Source organism: Scaptodrosophila lebanonensis, unplaced genomic scaffold, assembly GCF_003285725.1.
Source record: "Scaptodrosophila lebanonensis strain 11010-0011.00,11010-0021.00 unplaced genomic scaffold, SlebRS2 tig00000112-arrow-arrow-pilon, whole genome shotgun sequence".
Taxonomy (NCBI): domain Eukaryota; kingdom Metazoa; phylum Arthropoda; class Insecta; order Diptera; family Drosophilidae; genus Scaptodrosophila; species Scaptodrosophila lebanonensis.
The window spans coordinates 153,029-167,400 of record NW_022060574.1 but is presented as its reverse complement, the minus strand read 5'-3'; the positions used below and the strand labels follow the sequence as shown (position 1 = coordinate 167,400).

The following is a 14,372-nucleotide window of genomic DNA, read 5'->3' as shown; positions in this document are numbered from 1 at the left end:
TAATTTGTTTGTGTATTTTTGGTACTTATTTATTTTTTCTTAGTAATTGTTGAGGCACCGAGCTTTTTCGGGAGCCTTTTTTAGTCTATGGGTTTTGTCTGAAGCGGGCGTCAGACACGACAATTAAAACAAGAACGATTTCTTTTTAAATGTACATATGTATATTTTGCCGCGCAGGGCCAATTATGTTTGTCTATAAACCGAACTAATATACACGAATTTAAGAGGCCACAAACTCAAATAGTTGAGCCTTTAAGCAATATGCGCAAAAGTAGAAGGTCGTTGTCTCGTACAACAGCACAATGAGAAGCGTTAGCTGCACTGGCAGCTGCAGAGACTAAGAAAAGGATAACAAAAGGAAATGTACCAAGAGAGCAAATATTGAGCGCGATCAAAGCAAACATTATAAGAGTTTTTAAACGTTTAGCGCTTCTTGCTTCGCAGAGCAACGTACAATTTGTATATATGAATAATTATGCGTCTGCTGCGGACGACTGCGCTGCCTGCGCCCGCTGCTTTGACCAAACAGTAATGTCGCGTAAAAAACTGAGTAATTTGAAGGGGATGAGATTGCAGTAATAATGGATGAAATTATAACCGATGACTAAGATACAGCAGATGAACAAGATTTCGATTCTGAAGATGAGAATCAGGCTGAATATGGTTTAATTTCTAACACGCTTGTAAGCAACTGCATTTACTCAACCGATGTTCTAATTAATGCAATCAATTTGAGTATCCTGGATGATTTTGGACCGGCGACTCCAGCTGCATCTGTTTCATCAGAGGAAGAAGCTCCAGCCGCTTCCACTCCAATTCCACCCATTACAACAGGTGATTCCATTGCTATGCAATCTCGATCCAACAAACGTCGACGTGAACCTTTTACTGAGCTGGAATTCGAGGATTATGGACCTGCTGGTCTTTTCGCCAATGTAAATGAGTTTACAATTTCCCCCATTTTCAAATCATTTACTTGGAAAAAGAAACATTCATGTCTCCATGTGAATGAGCTCGTATTCCAAGGCCAAAAGGAAATGCCATTTCACTTAAACTATTGTGAATGCTTCACATTTTTTGACAGATGAGTTTCTAAATGAACGGGTAGTTCCGCAATTGCTCACTTGATAAAAGTCGTCATCTTAAATTTTTTATTTTTTTTTAGTCCTTTAGGCTGAGCAAATTAACCTATACGCCCTTCAAAAAGATATACAGGCTCGGTTCACAACGAAAGTGGAACTTCGAAACTTTATTGTCATCATGCTCTTCATGTCGGTCTATCGATATCCAAATGTGCGTTCGTATTGGGGAAAATATTCGTTTGAAATAGTAAGGAGTTCAGTGAATCGAAAAAGGTTTGATGAAATTCGCAAAAGACTGAATTTTAACGATAATTCGTCTGCCATTCCGATTTAACATTTAACAAACGATTTCAAACTATTCCCATGCTCCAAAGCTTGTGTGTTGATGAGGAAATGTGACCGAAAGAAATGCAAGGCAATTCGACCCGCCAGTATATGCCAGCTAAACCTTATAAATGGGGAACAAAACTATCATCTATATTTAATTCGGCCGGACTCTCATATGCTTTCGAAATTTATTCTGGCGCTGGAGATAACGTCATACTTGAGAACGCTCTTGATCTTGGCGCTGCATCCAATGTCGTTGTAAGACTTTCTAAAAATGTTCCAGGCAACGTCAATAATATAATCTATTTTGTTAATTTCTACACTTGGCTTGCTATCTTCAGAGCAGTGGCATTTACAGTTTGGGGACTGTACGAGTTAATCGTGTTCCAAACTGAAAATTGTCACCTGATTCTGACCTTGGTGCAAAAAATGCTATTCGTGGCTATTCCGGAGAGTTTGTTGGTTCAGCTTTCGGTATGGACATCTCTACCGTTCTATGCGTTTGGAATCTTCTAACGTTGCCACTCAAACATTCTTGTCTCAAAGTAGATAATCAATTGCAAAAAGTAACTAAATGGGATCAAAAAAATAAGGCAATATCGAGATAGAATGACCAATAACAGAGAACTGCAACGAGTACTACATTTTCGGTCATACTCGAGTATTTACCCATACTCGGTATGATTATATCATTTGGGTATAGTGACAAGCAATGACTGGTTGCGAACGAGCCCTCAACGAACACTCAGTTCGAATCAAAACTGCAAAAACACAGAAGTGAGCGGTTGTGCCCGAAACTTCTTGCATGAATGCAAGCAATGATTGGTTTTAAACGAACCCTCAACAACCAGTCAGTTCGACTCACAACTGCAAAAATTCAGAAGTGAGCGGTTGTGACCGAAAATTCTTGCATGAATGCAAGCAATGACCGGTTGTGAACGAACGCTCGCCAACCAGTCAGTTCGACTTACAACTGCAGACTCAGAATGAGCGGCGGTGACCGAAACTTTTTGCCTGCGTGCAAGAAATGATCAATGATATCGGCGGGTGCACGTGCCCTTGCATTTTCTATTGTTTTTTGGCTATTAGTTTAATAGTAACTTCGTATACAAGTATGTATATGCATATAAATTAAAGAATCCGACAAAACTATTAGCGAAAAGAAACCAAACCAATCAAGGCTGGTACCCGTTCGCAACGAACAGAATACTCGAAGTGACCGAGCCTGAACTGTTTGAAAGCAAACCAATCAAGACCGGTGCTTGTTCGTAAAAATAGAAAGATTGCTCATGCAAGTTCGATCATAAGAAAAATGCTGAGAGTACTCAACTCGTTCGAGCTCGTTTGCAGCCAATCAAAGATCTGATTTGATTGAATTTTCAGCAAGGGTGGTCGAACATACTCGAACATACTTGTTGCCGTTCTCTGCCCAATAATTATAAGATAATGTAATCGGCAAATTGGTGGAGTGGATTTGATGAACGGACCTATTGATCGTTACCATATACATATGAAGACCAGAAAGTGGAGAAATCGCATATTTTTTCATGTGTTGGATATGGCAATGGTAAATGCGTATATTTTTTACCACCGACTGAACAAAGGAGTCACTCCTTGTCAGCTGCCTAACTTTCGCAGTGAAGTGGCTGAATCAATGTATGGCTCTGTTCAATCCCGTTGCCGAAGTCGTCCATTATCACAACCACTACCAAAGAAATGCTATTTCGCAACAAACGAGGTACGCTACGACCAGATTGGTCAGTGGTGTAAAATGTTGGATCGCAGTGGTAAAAATATATGCAAATTGAGGGGATTCAGGTCTGAAACTCAGGCGTTGTGTACAAAATGCAACATTCACCTTTTTAATTCAAGCGCAAAATGATTTTTTTTTGAGTTTCATAGCCAAAACAATAAAAATTTAAGGGCGGAATTCAAAAAATAAAAAAAATTGCACAGTGTACACACATAAGGCATTTTTGTCAAAAATTTGTGTCTCTAGCTCTTATAGTCTCTGATATCCAGGTGTTCATACGGACAGACAGACGGACAAACACACATAGATCGACTCGTCTTGTCATGCTGATCAAGACGCCTGCTTCTGCCTGTTACATTTTTCAGCTCGCGCAAACCTAATATACTCTTGTGCATTTTATGTACAGAGTATAAGCACGAGAGAACAGCCCAATTCGGGAAACATAGTGTATCGTTGACAGGATGCCAAAATCCTAACATGTCGTTTATGTATTATTACAAGTATTATTTATCTGTCGTTGATGGCCACTCATCATGGCGAGTTCATCATCGGTCATTGATCCTATAATTTTATTAATTTATAAATTTAATTAATTAATAACTAAAAATGACATCTCTATATATAAAACAGTTTGTCCTGACTGACTGACTGACTGATTGGCAATCAACGCACAGCCCAAACGGTAAGAGCTAGGAAGCTGAAATTTGGACACAAGATCCCTCTTATAGTGAAAGTGAGCAATAAGAAGGGGTTTCGGAAAATACGAGCTCCAAAGAGGGGAAAACGAGCTCCAACGTTTGTATGAAAAATCTACAATTTTTATCCGACAAACTTAGTTTGTATACTCTCACATAGAATACAAAAAAAACTGTATACTTGGATTTTCAATATTTTTCCTGCGGCCTGAATAATAATGATTTTCCGGTGGAAAATTCGGTAAACGAAAAGCTATGTGCAATCAACGCACAGCCCAAACGGTAAGAGCTAGGAGGCTGAAAATTGGACACATGTTGTCTTCAGTGGTGTAGGTGAGCACTAAGAAGCGGTTTTGGAAAATTCGAACGCCAAGGGGGGAAAGCGGGCTCCAACGTTTGTATGAAAAATCTACAATTTTCATCCAATTAACTTCAAACTTAGTTTGTATACTCTCAAAAAGAATACAAGAAAAACTGTATACTTGATTTTTCACCATTTTTCCTGGGGCATGAAAAAGGGGGGGGGGGGGGGTTTTCCGTGGAAAAATTGAAACACAATCAACACCCCACAGCCCAAACGGTAAAAGCTAGGAAACTGAAATTTGGGCTCAAGTATCCTATCATGGTGTAGATGCGCACTAAGAAGGGTTTTTGGAAATTCGAGCTTCAAAGGGGGGGAAAGTAGCTCCAAAGTTTGTTTGAAAATTCTGCATTTCTGAATCGATCAACTTTAAATTCGGTTTTTATAATCTATAAAAGAATACAAACAAAACTGCATACTCGGTTTTTCGAAATTTGTGTTGGAGCTTGCATTATTGGGGTTTTAATATTTATTCATTTTTTCAAATGAAAAGTTTGTGTTATAAATTTTGTCCGATCGATTTCAAATTTGGGTATTATATTACCCAAACGTAACTAAAATTACAACTTTGCATTTAACGATTTTTAAAATATGCATTTTACAAATGCAGGCAGAACAAACAATACAAAATATCAAACAGTTGGGGACAACTAAGTATACATACACACACACACATACATACATACAAGCAGCTGTTCGTGTAGTTGCGTGCAAACGGTTGAAGTAGCCAAAGCAAAATGTGAGACACTAATGTGTGAATGTTCATTTGTACACATGTATGTACATACATACATACATACATATGTATAAAAGTACATTCGTCTTGCACTGACAGGGCAAGAAATGTTAATTAATTAAAAATTATTAACATTATAACATAAACATTTTGATGTTATTTTTTCTTTGTTTAGTACATTTGGCATAAGGGGTTTTTAGGACAACGGACTACAAGGGCGTACGCAGGTTGGGCAGGGGGGACATTGCTCCCCTTAGAAAGAATTTCGCATTATGAATTACACCAGCACCATATGTATTACATACGTACATACATATATACATACGTCTGTATGTATAGTATGTACATATGTACATCAATAAGTATGTATGTACGTACATACATTCTTATATACATATATAGGTTTGTATGTATGCAGTGGGCCATCGAACACCGTTGTTTAATTGTAATAAATAGTGTTATATGTTTTCAAATCAAAATTTTTAAAACAACAACAACAGCAAGTTATTGGCTCGCAAATCTTCTTTCGTTTTGATAATTTACGGCTGTTAATTGCATACGCAAAATGCCAAAAGTTTACAGTTACCGTACACATGCAAATACATTTGTATGTATTTATGTACATATGTGTACAGTGAGTAATCGAATACAGTATTATAATCAATAACTCTCAAACGTTTTTTTTCGTTGTATTTGTATTCGACATGTATTACGATATATCAACACAAGTATCGATATTTTCGATATATCGCATTTAATTTCATTATTGGGGTTTTTATATTTATTCACTTTTTCAAATGAATAGTTTGTGTTATACATTTTGTCCGATCGATTTCAAATTTGGGTAATGTTATCAACATAACTATATCAACAAATTGGCATTCAACGATTAAAATATAGCAATATGTTTTTTACTTGCCATATGTATATCAAATATCAAATAGTTGGGGACATCCCATACACACACTCACACATACATACAACAAGCAACAGTTCGTGTCTATGTGTGCCCATGCATACATACATATGTACAAGCATATGTATGTATGCCTGTATATGTATGTAGCATGTACATACAAAACAACAACAACAACTTCAAGTTGTTGGCTCGCACATCTTTCGTTTTGACCATTTAATGTTAATTGCAAAGGCAAAACGCCAAAAGTTTACAGTTACCGTCGCTAGGCAACGACTGCGTAAGCGATAGTAAAGCAAAAACCGAATAACGGAGCATTCAAACTTCGATATTTTGATGGTATCGGTGGCTTCAACTATCGAAAGTTTTACTCTAGCAAATTGAGATGAGAATTGTCAGTGATTTTTGGTCGTGGCTCATCGCTGCACGGCATTGACACGAGTGCCGTGTTTCATATTCCGAGTTTGTGCGTGACCGTATTGACTCAATATGGCACGAAAAGACTCAAATGTGAATTTAAAATTAGGATAAACCCTTATAATTATTCCCCTTTTTTGCACATAGTCTATCTTAAAACGTTGCGTTATCTCTATATATAAAACAGTTTGTCCTGACTAATTGGTGATCAACGCACAGCCCAAACGGTAAAATATGAAATTTGGACTCAAGTATCCTTTCATAGTATCCATCATAGTGTAGGAGCACACTAAGAAAGGCTTTTGGAAAATTCTAGCTTCAAAGGGGGGAAAACGAGCTTTAAAAAATATTAGTTATAGTGGTCATGTTCGTTTAACGAAATAGTTTGGCAAGAACAAAAATGTAACGGACTACTGAACAATTTTTTGTCAAGAACAGAAAATGTTCATTTAAATACCTTAAATGTCTTCCTACTGGTAACTTATAAGGTGAAAACATATGGGTAGGTTATGCACATACAAAATAAATACAATTGGAAACATTATATTGAGCCGGGTTAATACGGGCAATACCTGCTAGTGTACTATATAGTAATATGTGGCTCCATAAAATAAATTGGAAATTCACAGCAGTGAACACTCCAAGTTCATGCCACATTTTCTCATAATGCACTGCTCTGCGATGAAAAGCCGCCGTTGGAATTTGTTTCCTGCTGCACCACATCACTACCCCAATATTAGGGACTTTCCCTTAACTTTGTTGAAATATTTAGCCGGATTACATTCATTTTTTGATTAAGTATCCTCATACCAAGTTTAAAGGGTAAACTAGTTTAGAGCTAATGTATGTAGCACACAGAAGAAGGCGTAGCAGACTCCATAAAGTATATATGTATATTCTTGATCAATTCTTGATCATCCGTCTGTATGTTCAAGTACAAGAGCAGAATATAACCAAACTTGGTTTCCAGATTCTTTTAAGTTTAAGAAAGGACGAATTAGTGTTATTTTTTTCCAATGCACAACTATAACAGATTTTCCATAACTCTGGTTAGTGTTTATTTTAAATTTAAATTTTAAATACATTTTTTTTTATTTTTTTATTTCTATAATTTGTCTGCACATATGTGCAGAGTATTTGAATTTGGGACACCTACATAATCGATATAAGAGTAAGACTGCTCTCACTCACAGACTTACCGTCGTCTTTCCAATATTTTACTTCTACGTTCCAATGAATGATTTAACACATTTTTCATCAATCAATTGAAGAACAAGTTCTGTTGAGAGAGTCAGTCGTGTTTCTTGTGCGCTCCTTAACTTTATTATTTTTCGAGATAAATTTTCCCTTACAAGTATATCAGCTTAAATTGTTGAAATTATAAATTATAATCAGTTGTGCACTGCTATTTTGGGTTTCATATTCACTTTATTTTGTACATCGCGCCCACGCACTTTGTTGTGTTTCGCTCTCTAACATTTTTTTTGCTAGAGCTTTTGCTGCAGCCAGTAGCCTCTCCCGTCTTTGCAGTCTGTTTATCTTGTACTTTACACTGTTTTTATCCACAGTGGTAATTTACTATTTGTTTTTGAACATGGCTTGCTGCAAAAAATCTTGCACTATTAAGGATGCTTATGACAATTTGAGGCATATTAAGTGTGCAGAGCTTACCGGTCGTGACCATGACAAGGTAGTTGCGGCGGGTTGCATGCCCGGTATGTATTGAAATGCAATTTGATTTTTCGCAAATGTATAACAGCGTGAAAAACCAATTTGTAAAATTGCACAACATTTCCAAAAACCTGGCCAGTGATTTCGATTTGGGAATTTACTTGCTAAGCAAGTATAAATTTGAGTCTCCAGCAAAACGCCGGTTGGTTCGCAATTTTTAAATGTTAACCCATCTATCCCTTCTGGCTTAACCTTGCCACATTTGCCCCTCCCGGTACCTCCTCATTATGAGATTTATTCTAAAGTTTTATCTCTGTCAACTTCCCCTAATGTATTTGATGGCTCCCCCCTACTTTGTCCAATTGAAGTCTCATCGACGCCGGTTATCATTCCGCCGAACAATGAAAAAGCTACTGCTACTACTGCTACCGTACGCGTTTCAGGCTTAACGCCTAAATCGGCGGAGGTTGAAAATTGTTAGAGGTCTTTTAATGTCTTTTTGGTCTATCTAAGCTTAAAAATTTATTTAAAGAAGCATAGCGTTCGAATCTGATATAAATTGTATCCGCGAAGTCTCTTCTTCTTTACGGGATAATGACGCCGTCATTGTGATCGGTGATTTCAATCTGCCAAGTATTCCCTGGGCTTTCCTTAATGGCTCTAATCACCTTATTCCACCATCACATCATTACTTTCTTCATTCCCTCTTTGATTTGTCTTTGGTTCAAATTAATTCAAATTTTAATAACCTTTATGGACTGCTTGACCTAATTTATGTAAACGAGGGCACAGATGCTATAATCTCTAGATCTTCGTCTCTATCTATTCCCGAAAATCCGTATCACCCTACTATTTAAAATCGATTTCTCTTTACGAAACTAAAGCCTCTCCCTCGAAGTACACGCCGTTGTTTTCGGAAAGGCGATTTTAATAAGCTCAACAGATTATACGAATCCGTTGACATTGAAATCCCGTCTACTTTTTTCTATGAGATCATTTTCTCCCTCTTCGATGTCGGCATTCCCTATAGCGTTGTACCGTCTTCCTCAATTAAGCCTCCTTGGTTTAATTGGCAACTTTCCAATTTAAAGAATAGGAAATCAAGGTATTTTAAAAAGTTCAAGCTAACTGGATATATTGTTTGGACTTTTCAAAATGCTCTATAGCCACATCGAACTTTCTTCTTCTCAATTCTCAGTGTTACACTGAGTATCTTGATCGCTGTAAAGCTAAATTTGTTCAAGACCCTAAGCATTTTTACAATTTTGTGAACTACAAACGTAAATCGTCAGCTTTGCATTCTTCTTTTTTTCTTCATAATGAAAATACAAGCAATGATTCGGCTATTATTGACTAATTTCCTAAGTTTTTTCAGTCGACGTATTCATCTATTAGTTTCAATGGTGATTCATACCCTCTAGCTATGCTTCCTTCATTATTCTGCTCCACAAAAAAAGAAGGAAGGCAGACATTTCAAACTATCGAGATATCGCTAAATTGTCCGCCATTCCTAAATTATTTGAAAAAATAATTACTTCCACTTTGCACCATCTGTGTAAGTCGGTTATTTTCTGGAATTTACATCATTGATAAATTATGCACTCCTAGCTAAAGAGCAAACTAATGTTGTTTATACCGACTTCAGTAAGGCATTCGATTCAGTGAATCACGACCTACTCCTGTTGAAGCTTGATCGTATTGGGCTTCCTTCAAATTTTTTGCTTTGGATTTCGGCTTATCTTAAAAATAGGACCCAGAGAGTACTAATCAGATCGGGTCAACCTGTTCGTGTTACTTCGAGAGTACCTTAAGTCATCTTGGCCCATTGTTATTCACTTTGTTTATAAACAACCTTCCTTCTATCCTGTCATATTCTCACATACTGATGTATGCTTATGATGTCAAGCTCATGCTATCATATAACGATCCTCTGTTCCACACTCCTTTGCAGGATGATTTGAACTGCATGCAGAGGTGGTGCTTGGTTAACCAATTACACCTTAACTGCTCCAAATATAAGTTTATGTCATTTTATCGGTCCAGACCTCATCTTGTCACCTATACGATTAACAATGAATTATTGCAACGTATTTCTATTGTCGAAGATCTTGGAGTTCTGTTTGATTCCAAATTGAACTTCAATCTTCATATTTCTTTAATTCATTAAACGTTGGTCCAAAGAATTTGATGACCCCACTAAACTACTATCACTAAACTACTTTACAGTTCACTGGTACGGCCTATTCTATAATATTGCTCATGCGTTTGGTATCCGCAGTACAAAACGCTTCAGGATCGAATTGAGTCTGTTCAGAAACAATTCCACAAACTAACTGCAGGTACTGTTGATTCTCGCCTTGCCAATTACAATTAGGTCGTCTTAATTTCGAAGTTGCTTCCAGAACGACAAAAAATTATCTTCCCCTTTTCCTTGGTAGGTGTTTAAATTATTATGTTCTTTAATAACAGCCCCTCTTTTCAGCCATCTCCGGAATCTCTGACCAAGAACGGCTGTGAGACGGGGCATAGCTTGCCGTACGGGCTAAAAAATCTTCACCCACCGGGTCTGAGAAAGCGGCGGAGAAAGAAAAGGCTTAGCAGGTGATCCGGAGTGAGCATCTCTCCGTCGTTGGGATTGCTGCCGCCTGCCACCATAAGCCTGGAGTTGAGGATCGCCTCCACGTCCACCAGGTGCGTTTCCAGGTCATCTCTGGTCAGGTTCGCGTTGCCTGCGCCCCTGACTAGACGAGCCTTCGCCGCCTTCACCGCTGCCCCCCACAGTCCTCTGAGGGTGAAAAGCTTTGGGAGAAATGAACCGCCAATCGATCCCTTGATCTGCCGCTAAGTCCATCAAGGCGTCTTTGCTCCTCTCGAACGCAGACGTCAACTCCTTCAGCACGCCGCTCGCTCCCTCAAAGTTGGTCGCGTTTTCGCTGTAGACTGTCTCTGGCAGGCCGCGTCTCCCGATGAACCTTTTAAAGACGTTAAGAGAGGCACCAGTTGATAGATCTATTACCAGCTCGAGGTGAACGACTTTCGAGGCAAAACAAACAAACATGGCGACGTAATTTTTAACGGGCGGTCTTTCTCGTATGCGGCAATAATAGTGGAAATTTTGCGTCATAAGGAATTGGACCATGCAACAAACGTCCATCTACTCGAATCAAACGAAACTTAATCCCAGTGTCTTCGAACTCGTGAATAGAGCGATTAAGAGACTGCAAACTTCGGAGGAGTGGCCCCAACATTTGTAAGGACGTGATCTCATGGCTGTATATATCAGCTTGCAGCACTTCAATCAGCTTAAAAAACGACAATCTTCGTTCTGAAGTTGACACAACTAGGGGATCACTGCGACCTTTTCAAAATCGCAAAACATATGCCAATATTCGAACTAGTTTAGGAAAGGATGAACGTCTCAACATAAGGTCTAATATGGAATTTTACTCTACATATGTTCGAATGGCTGTAAGTACAGTCGCATTCTTTTTATCTTCAGATGCCTTAATGTCTGACGATAATTCAACATGGTGAAGATTAGGCGAATCACTTTTGCCGAATTTTAGAAAAATAGGACCATTAAGCCACAGTGATGATACAATTTCATCTATGTCAGTTCCACGAGAAACTAGGTCAGCAGGATTGCAGTCCGTAGGCACATGACGCCAAACAGTATCTCAGAAGCCTCTTGGGTTTCAGCTGCTCTATTTGCCACGAATGTGGACAGTGTGGATGAGTCTCTCTCCAACCAATACAACACGAAACCCTGCGGAATGTGAATTTTGTGCAAATTACGTCTCAGTGAACTTATTCCACGAAGTATGCATACTCGTTGGAATAGTTTCATCCCAATCTACTTTAACCCCGCCACAACTCTTGTAAGAGAATTGAGGTGGAGTTGTCAAACTTAATTGCCTTTTCGGTGATGTTGCCATCATCACCGAACAAGGCCTGACAATATGATACCCACTTTGCCAAAGGGAACCCTTCTGAATCAAGTACCTCTTGTACTTGATTACAGATTTCCTTAAGCTCATCTAAAGAATCTGCTCCTGTCAGCATGTCGTCAACATAAAAGCAAATTTTAATGACATTTGAAGTGACAGGGTGAGATCAAGCATAAATATTGGCCAATTCAAACAACGAGCGCACAGCTAAAATGGCGCTGATGCAGTCCTGTATGTGACAGTGTTCAACTTGAAGGACTGCAGGCGCTTTCTCGCCAGAGAATGAGCTGGAAATTTCTGTCTTTTTCAGACACGTTTTTTTGTCTGTACATCTTGGAGATGTCGGCAGTAATTGCATATTTATTCAACCGAAAATTGACAAGTGTTGAATAAAGCACCCAACCATTAAAGTATCATTTAATGATACAGCCGTTGACTTCTTACTAGAAGCGTCAAACACCACACGCAATTTGGTTATGGTGCTTTCAGGCCACAGGACACACTGATGAGGAATATAGTAGTGCTGTCCTGCCGGAGGAGGAGATTCAAGAGCTGACATGTGCCTAAGATTGCGATACTCTCTCATGATGTCATCATACATGGGGGGAAGGGGGTGCCGTGGCCCATATAAAGTCGATCACACGTTCATTATTATGACGCACTATTTCGCCTTTAAATGGATCTGAGTTGGATTTATTGAAGTTTTTTCATTGATCATAAGCATAAGTTATTTTTTAAATGCATCGTGCATTGTTTAATCAAATTTTAATATTTTGGTCCCCCCTTTGGTAAAAGCTGCCTTCGCCCTTGCATGCCATGGAGAGTTTTGTCTTGTGCGAGCTTGCGCTCAAGTTGCAAAGAAGCAACCAAACTTGATTGATTTCGCTGTTACAAGAAGAGTGCCACAGGCTCAGATCCATGTGGAGCACTTAACAGATCTATCATCGGATTACTTGCCATTCCTTCTTCACCTTTATGACACACAGTACACGGAGCGCCTACACTTCCTAACTTCTAGAAAAGAAAATTGGCTTAAATACCGGAAGTACGAAGCTCCCATATTGATGGCTGCCCAAAAATGACCTGTAAAGATAACATAGATACCTCAGTTGAAGCATTACTGTCTGTAATGTCACTGCTTGCAAAAAATTCCACTCCAGAAATCACAGCTTATAAGCGTTAAAAAAGCAGTCGTGTTTCCAGGCATATTGAGGAGCTGCTACGCAATAAGAGAAAGCTTCGGCGAGAGTGGCAAGCCCTCAGATCACCTGACTCGAAAAATCAGTTAAAACTAGCTAACCAACTACTACGCAAAGTCCTAGAAGATGAGAAACACCGATCTCAAATGCACTATTTGGAGCAACTCTCCCCTAACAGCAAACGATTCCCACTGTGGAAAGCTAAATTAGGTGTATGTCCTTTTTTTCAATCGAGATACAGCGTTACGTACACAAACGGAAAAGTGGGCTCGCAGCAACGAAAAGAAGGCAAACCCATTTGGAAAACGTATTAAACCACATCCAGCAACAAATAGCTTTGTGTTCCCACTAATCAATAATCTACAACACCTACCGTATTCCAAGCAGGAGAAGTTACAATTGTCATTAAGGACCAAGCCTCAAAGCAGAAAAAAGCTCCTGGCCAGACGAACTGAGCGAGCTCTTGAGCGAGTTCGACATCGACGAGAACGGATCGTTCCGTTCTGACACGCTGGCAGAAGAGTAACACCGATCTCGCCTGGAAAATCTGGCAGCATATTACGAAAGTGCACCATTGCGCCCTGTGTCGTCGGGCCAGCTGAGCCCAACGCCGCCAAGGGGGCAGCGGAGACCTTGGCTTCGGCAGCGGCACAGTCATTAGCAGTTCCTGGTGGAACGCCCAAGGCAACTTCGGAAGCGGTGGTAGCGGTGGTTCCAACCACAACAATAGCAACGACGATAGCAACAACGATAGCAATGGCCCTTGCTACACCGGCGGTGGCCCCGACGTCCGGCCCAACAATATCGACCATACCAGCAACGACACCGGTGGCCCTGTCGGTGATGTTGCCGCCGCATGCATTTGAGTACGTCGACGTTATAGTGGTGGCGGGTAAGACATTCGAGAAGCACTTGAACAACTTGCGTGAGGTATCCGACGACTGCGAGCGACCAATCTACGAATATATCGGGCATCTGGTCACGGAGAAGGACATCCCTGAACGTGGTGGCCGACCCTCGTGGTCCAGCAGGTTTTAGTAACACCGGTTGTCCTGATTGCGCTTGAGTAAAACGACGCAGGACGTTTGATTTAGGTCGGTACTTAATAGCGAGCTGCACCAGAATCCTGAACCGGATAGTGAGTGCTTGCAGTGACCAAAGATACCGGCTGGCAATCCTTGTGAGCATGTAGTTCAACCTGGTAGTTGACGTCAGCAATTCCCGTATTGATTCAAAGTAACAGTCCGTTCTTTGATAACTTGCATACT

At 39.6% G+C, this 14,372-nt stretch overlaps 1 protein-coding gene across 1 annotated transcript in view; it reads left to right on the top strand.

Moving 5' to 3' along the window:
- The first annotated feature begins 531 nt into the window (after positions 1-531).
- The window catches only part of LOC115628194 (mucin-5AC-like), a 73,597-nt gene continuing 59,756 nt past the window's right edge, over positions 532-14,372 (top strand). The window contains exons 1-3 of the mRNA XM_030524187.1: positions 532-550; positions 610-935; positions 13,672-13,940. Coding sequence (XP_030380047.1) covers positions 532-550; positions 610-935; positions 13,672-13,940 — 614 coding nt within the window. The remainder of the gene's footprint in view (positions 551-609; positions 936-13,671; positions 13,941-14,372) is intronic.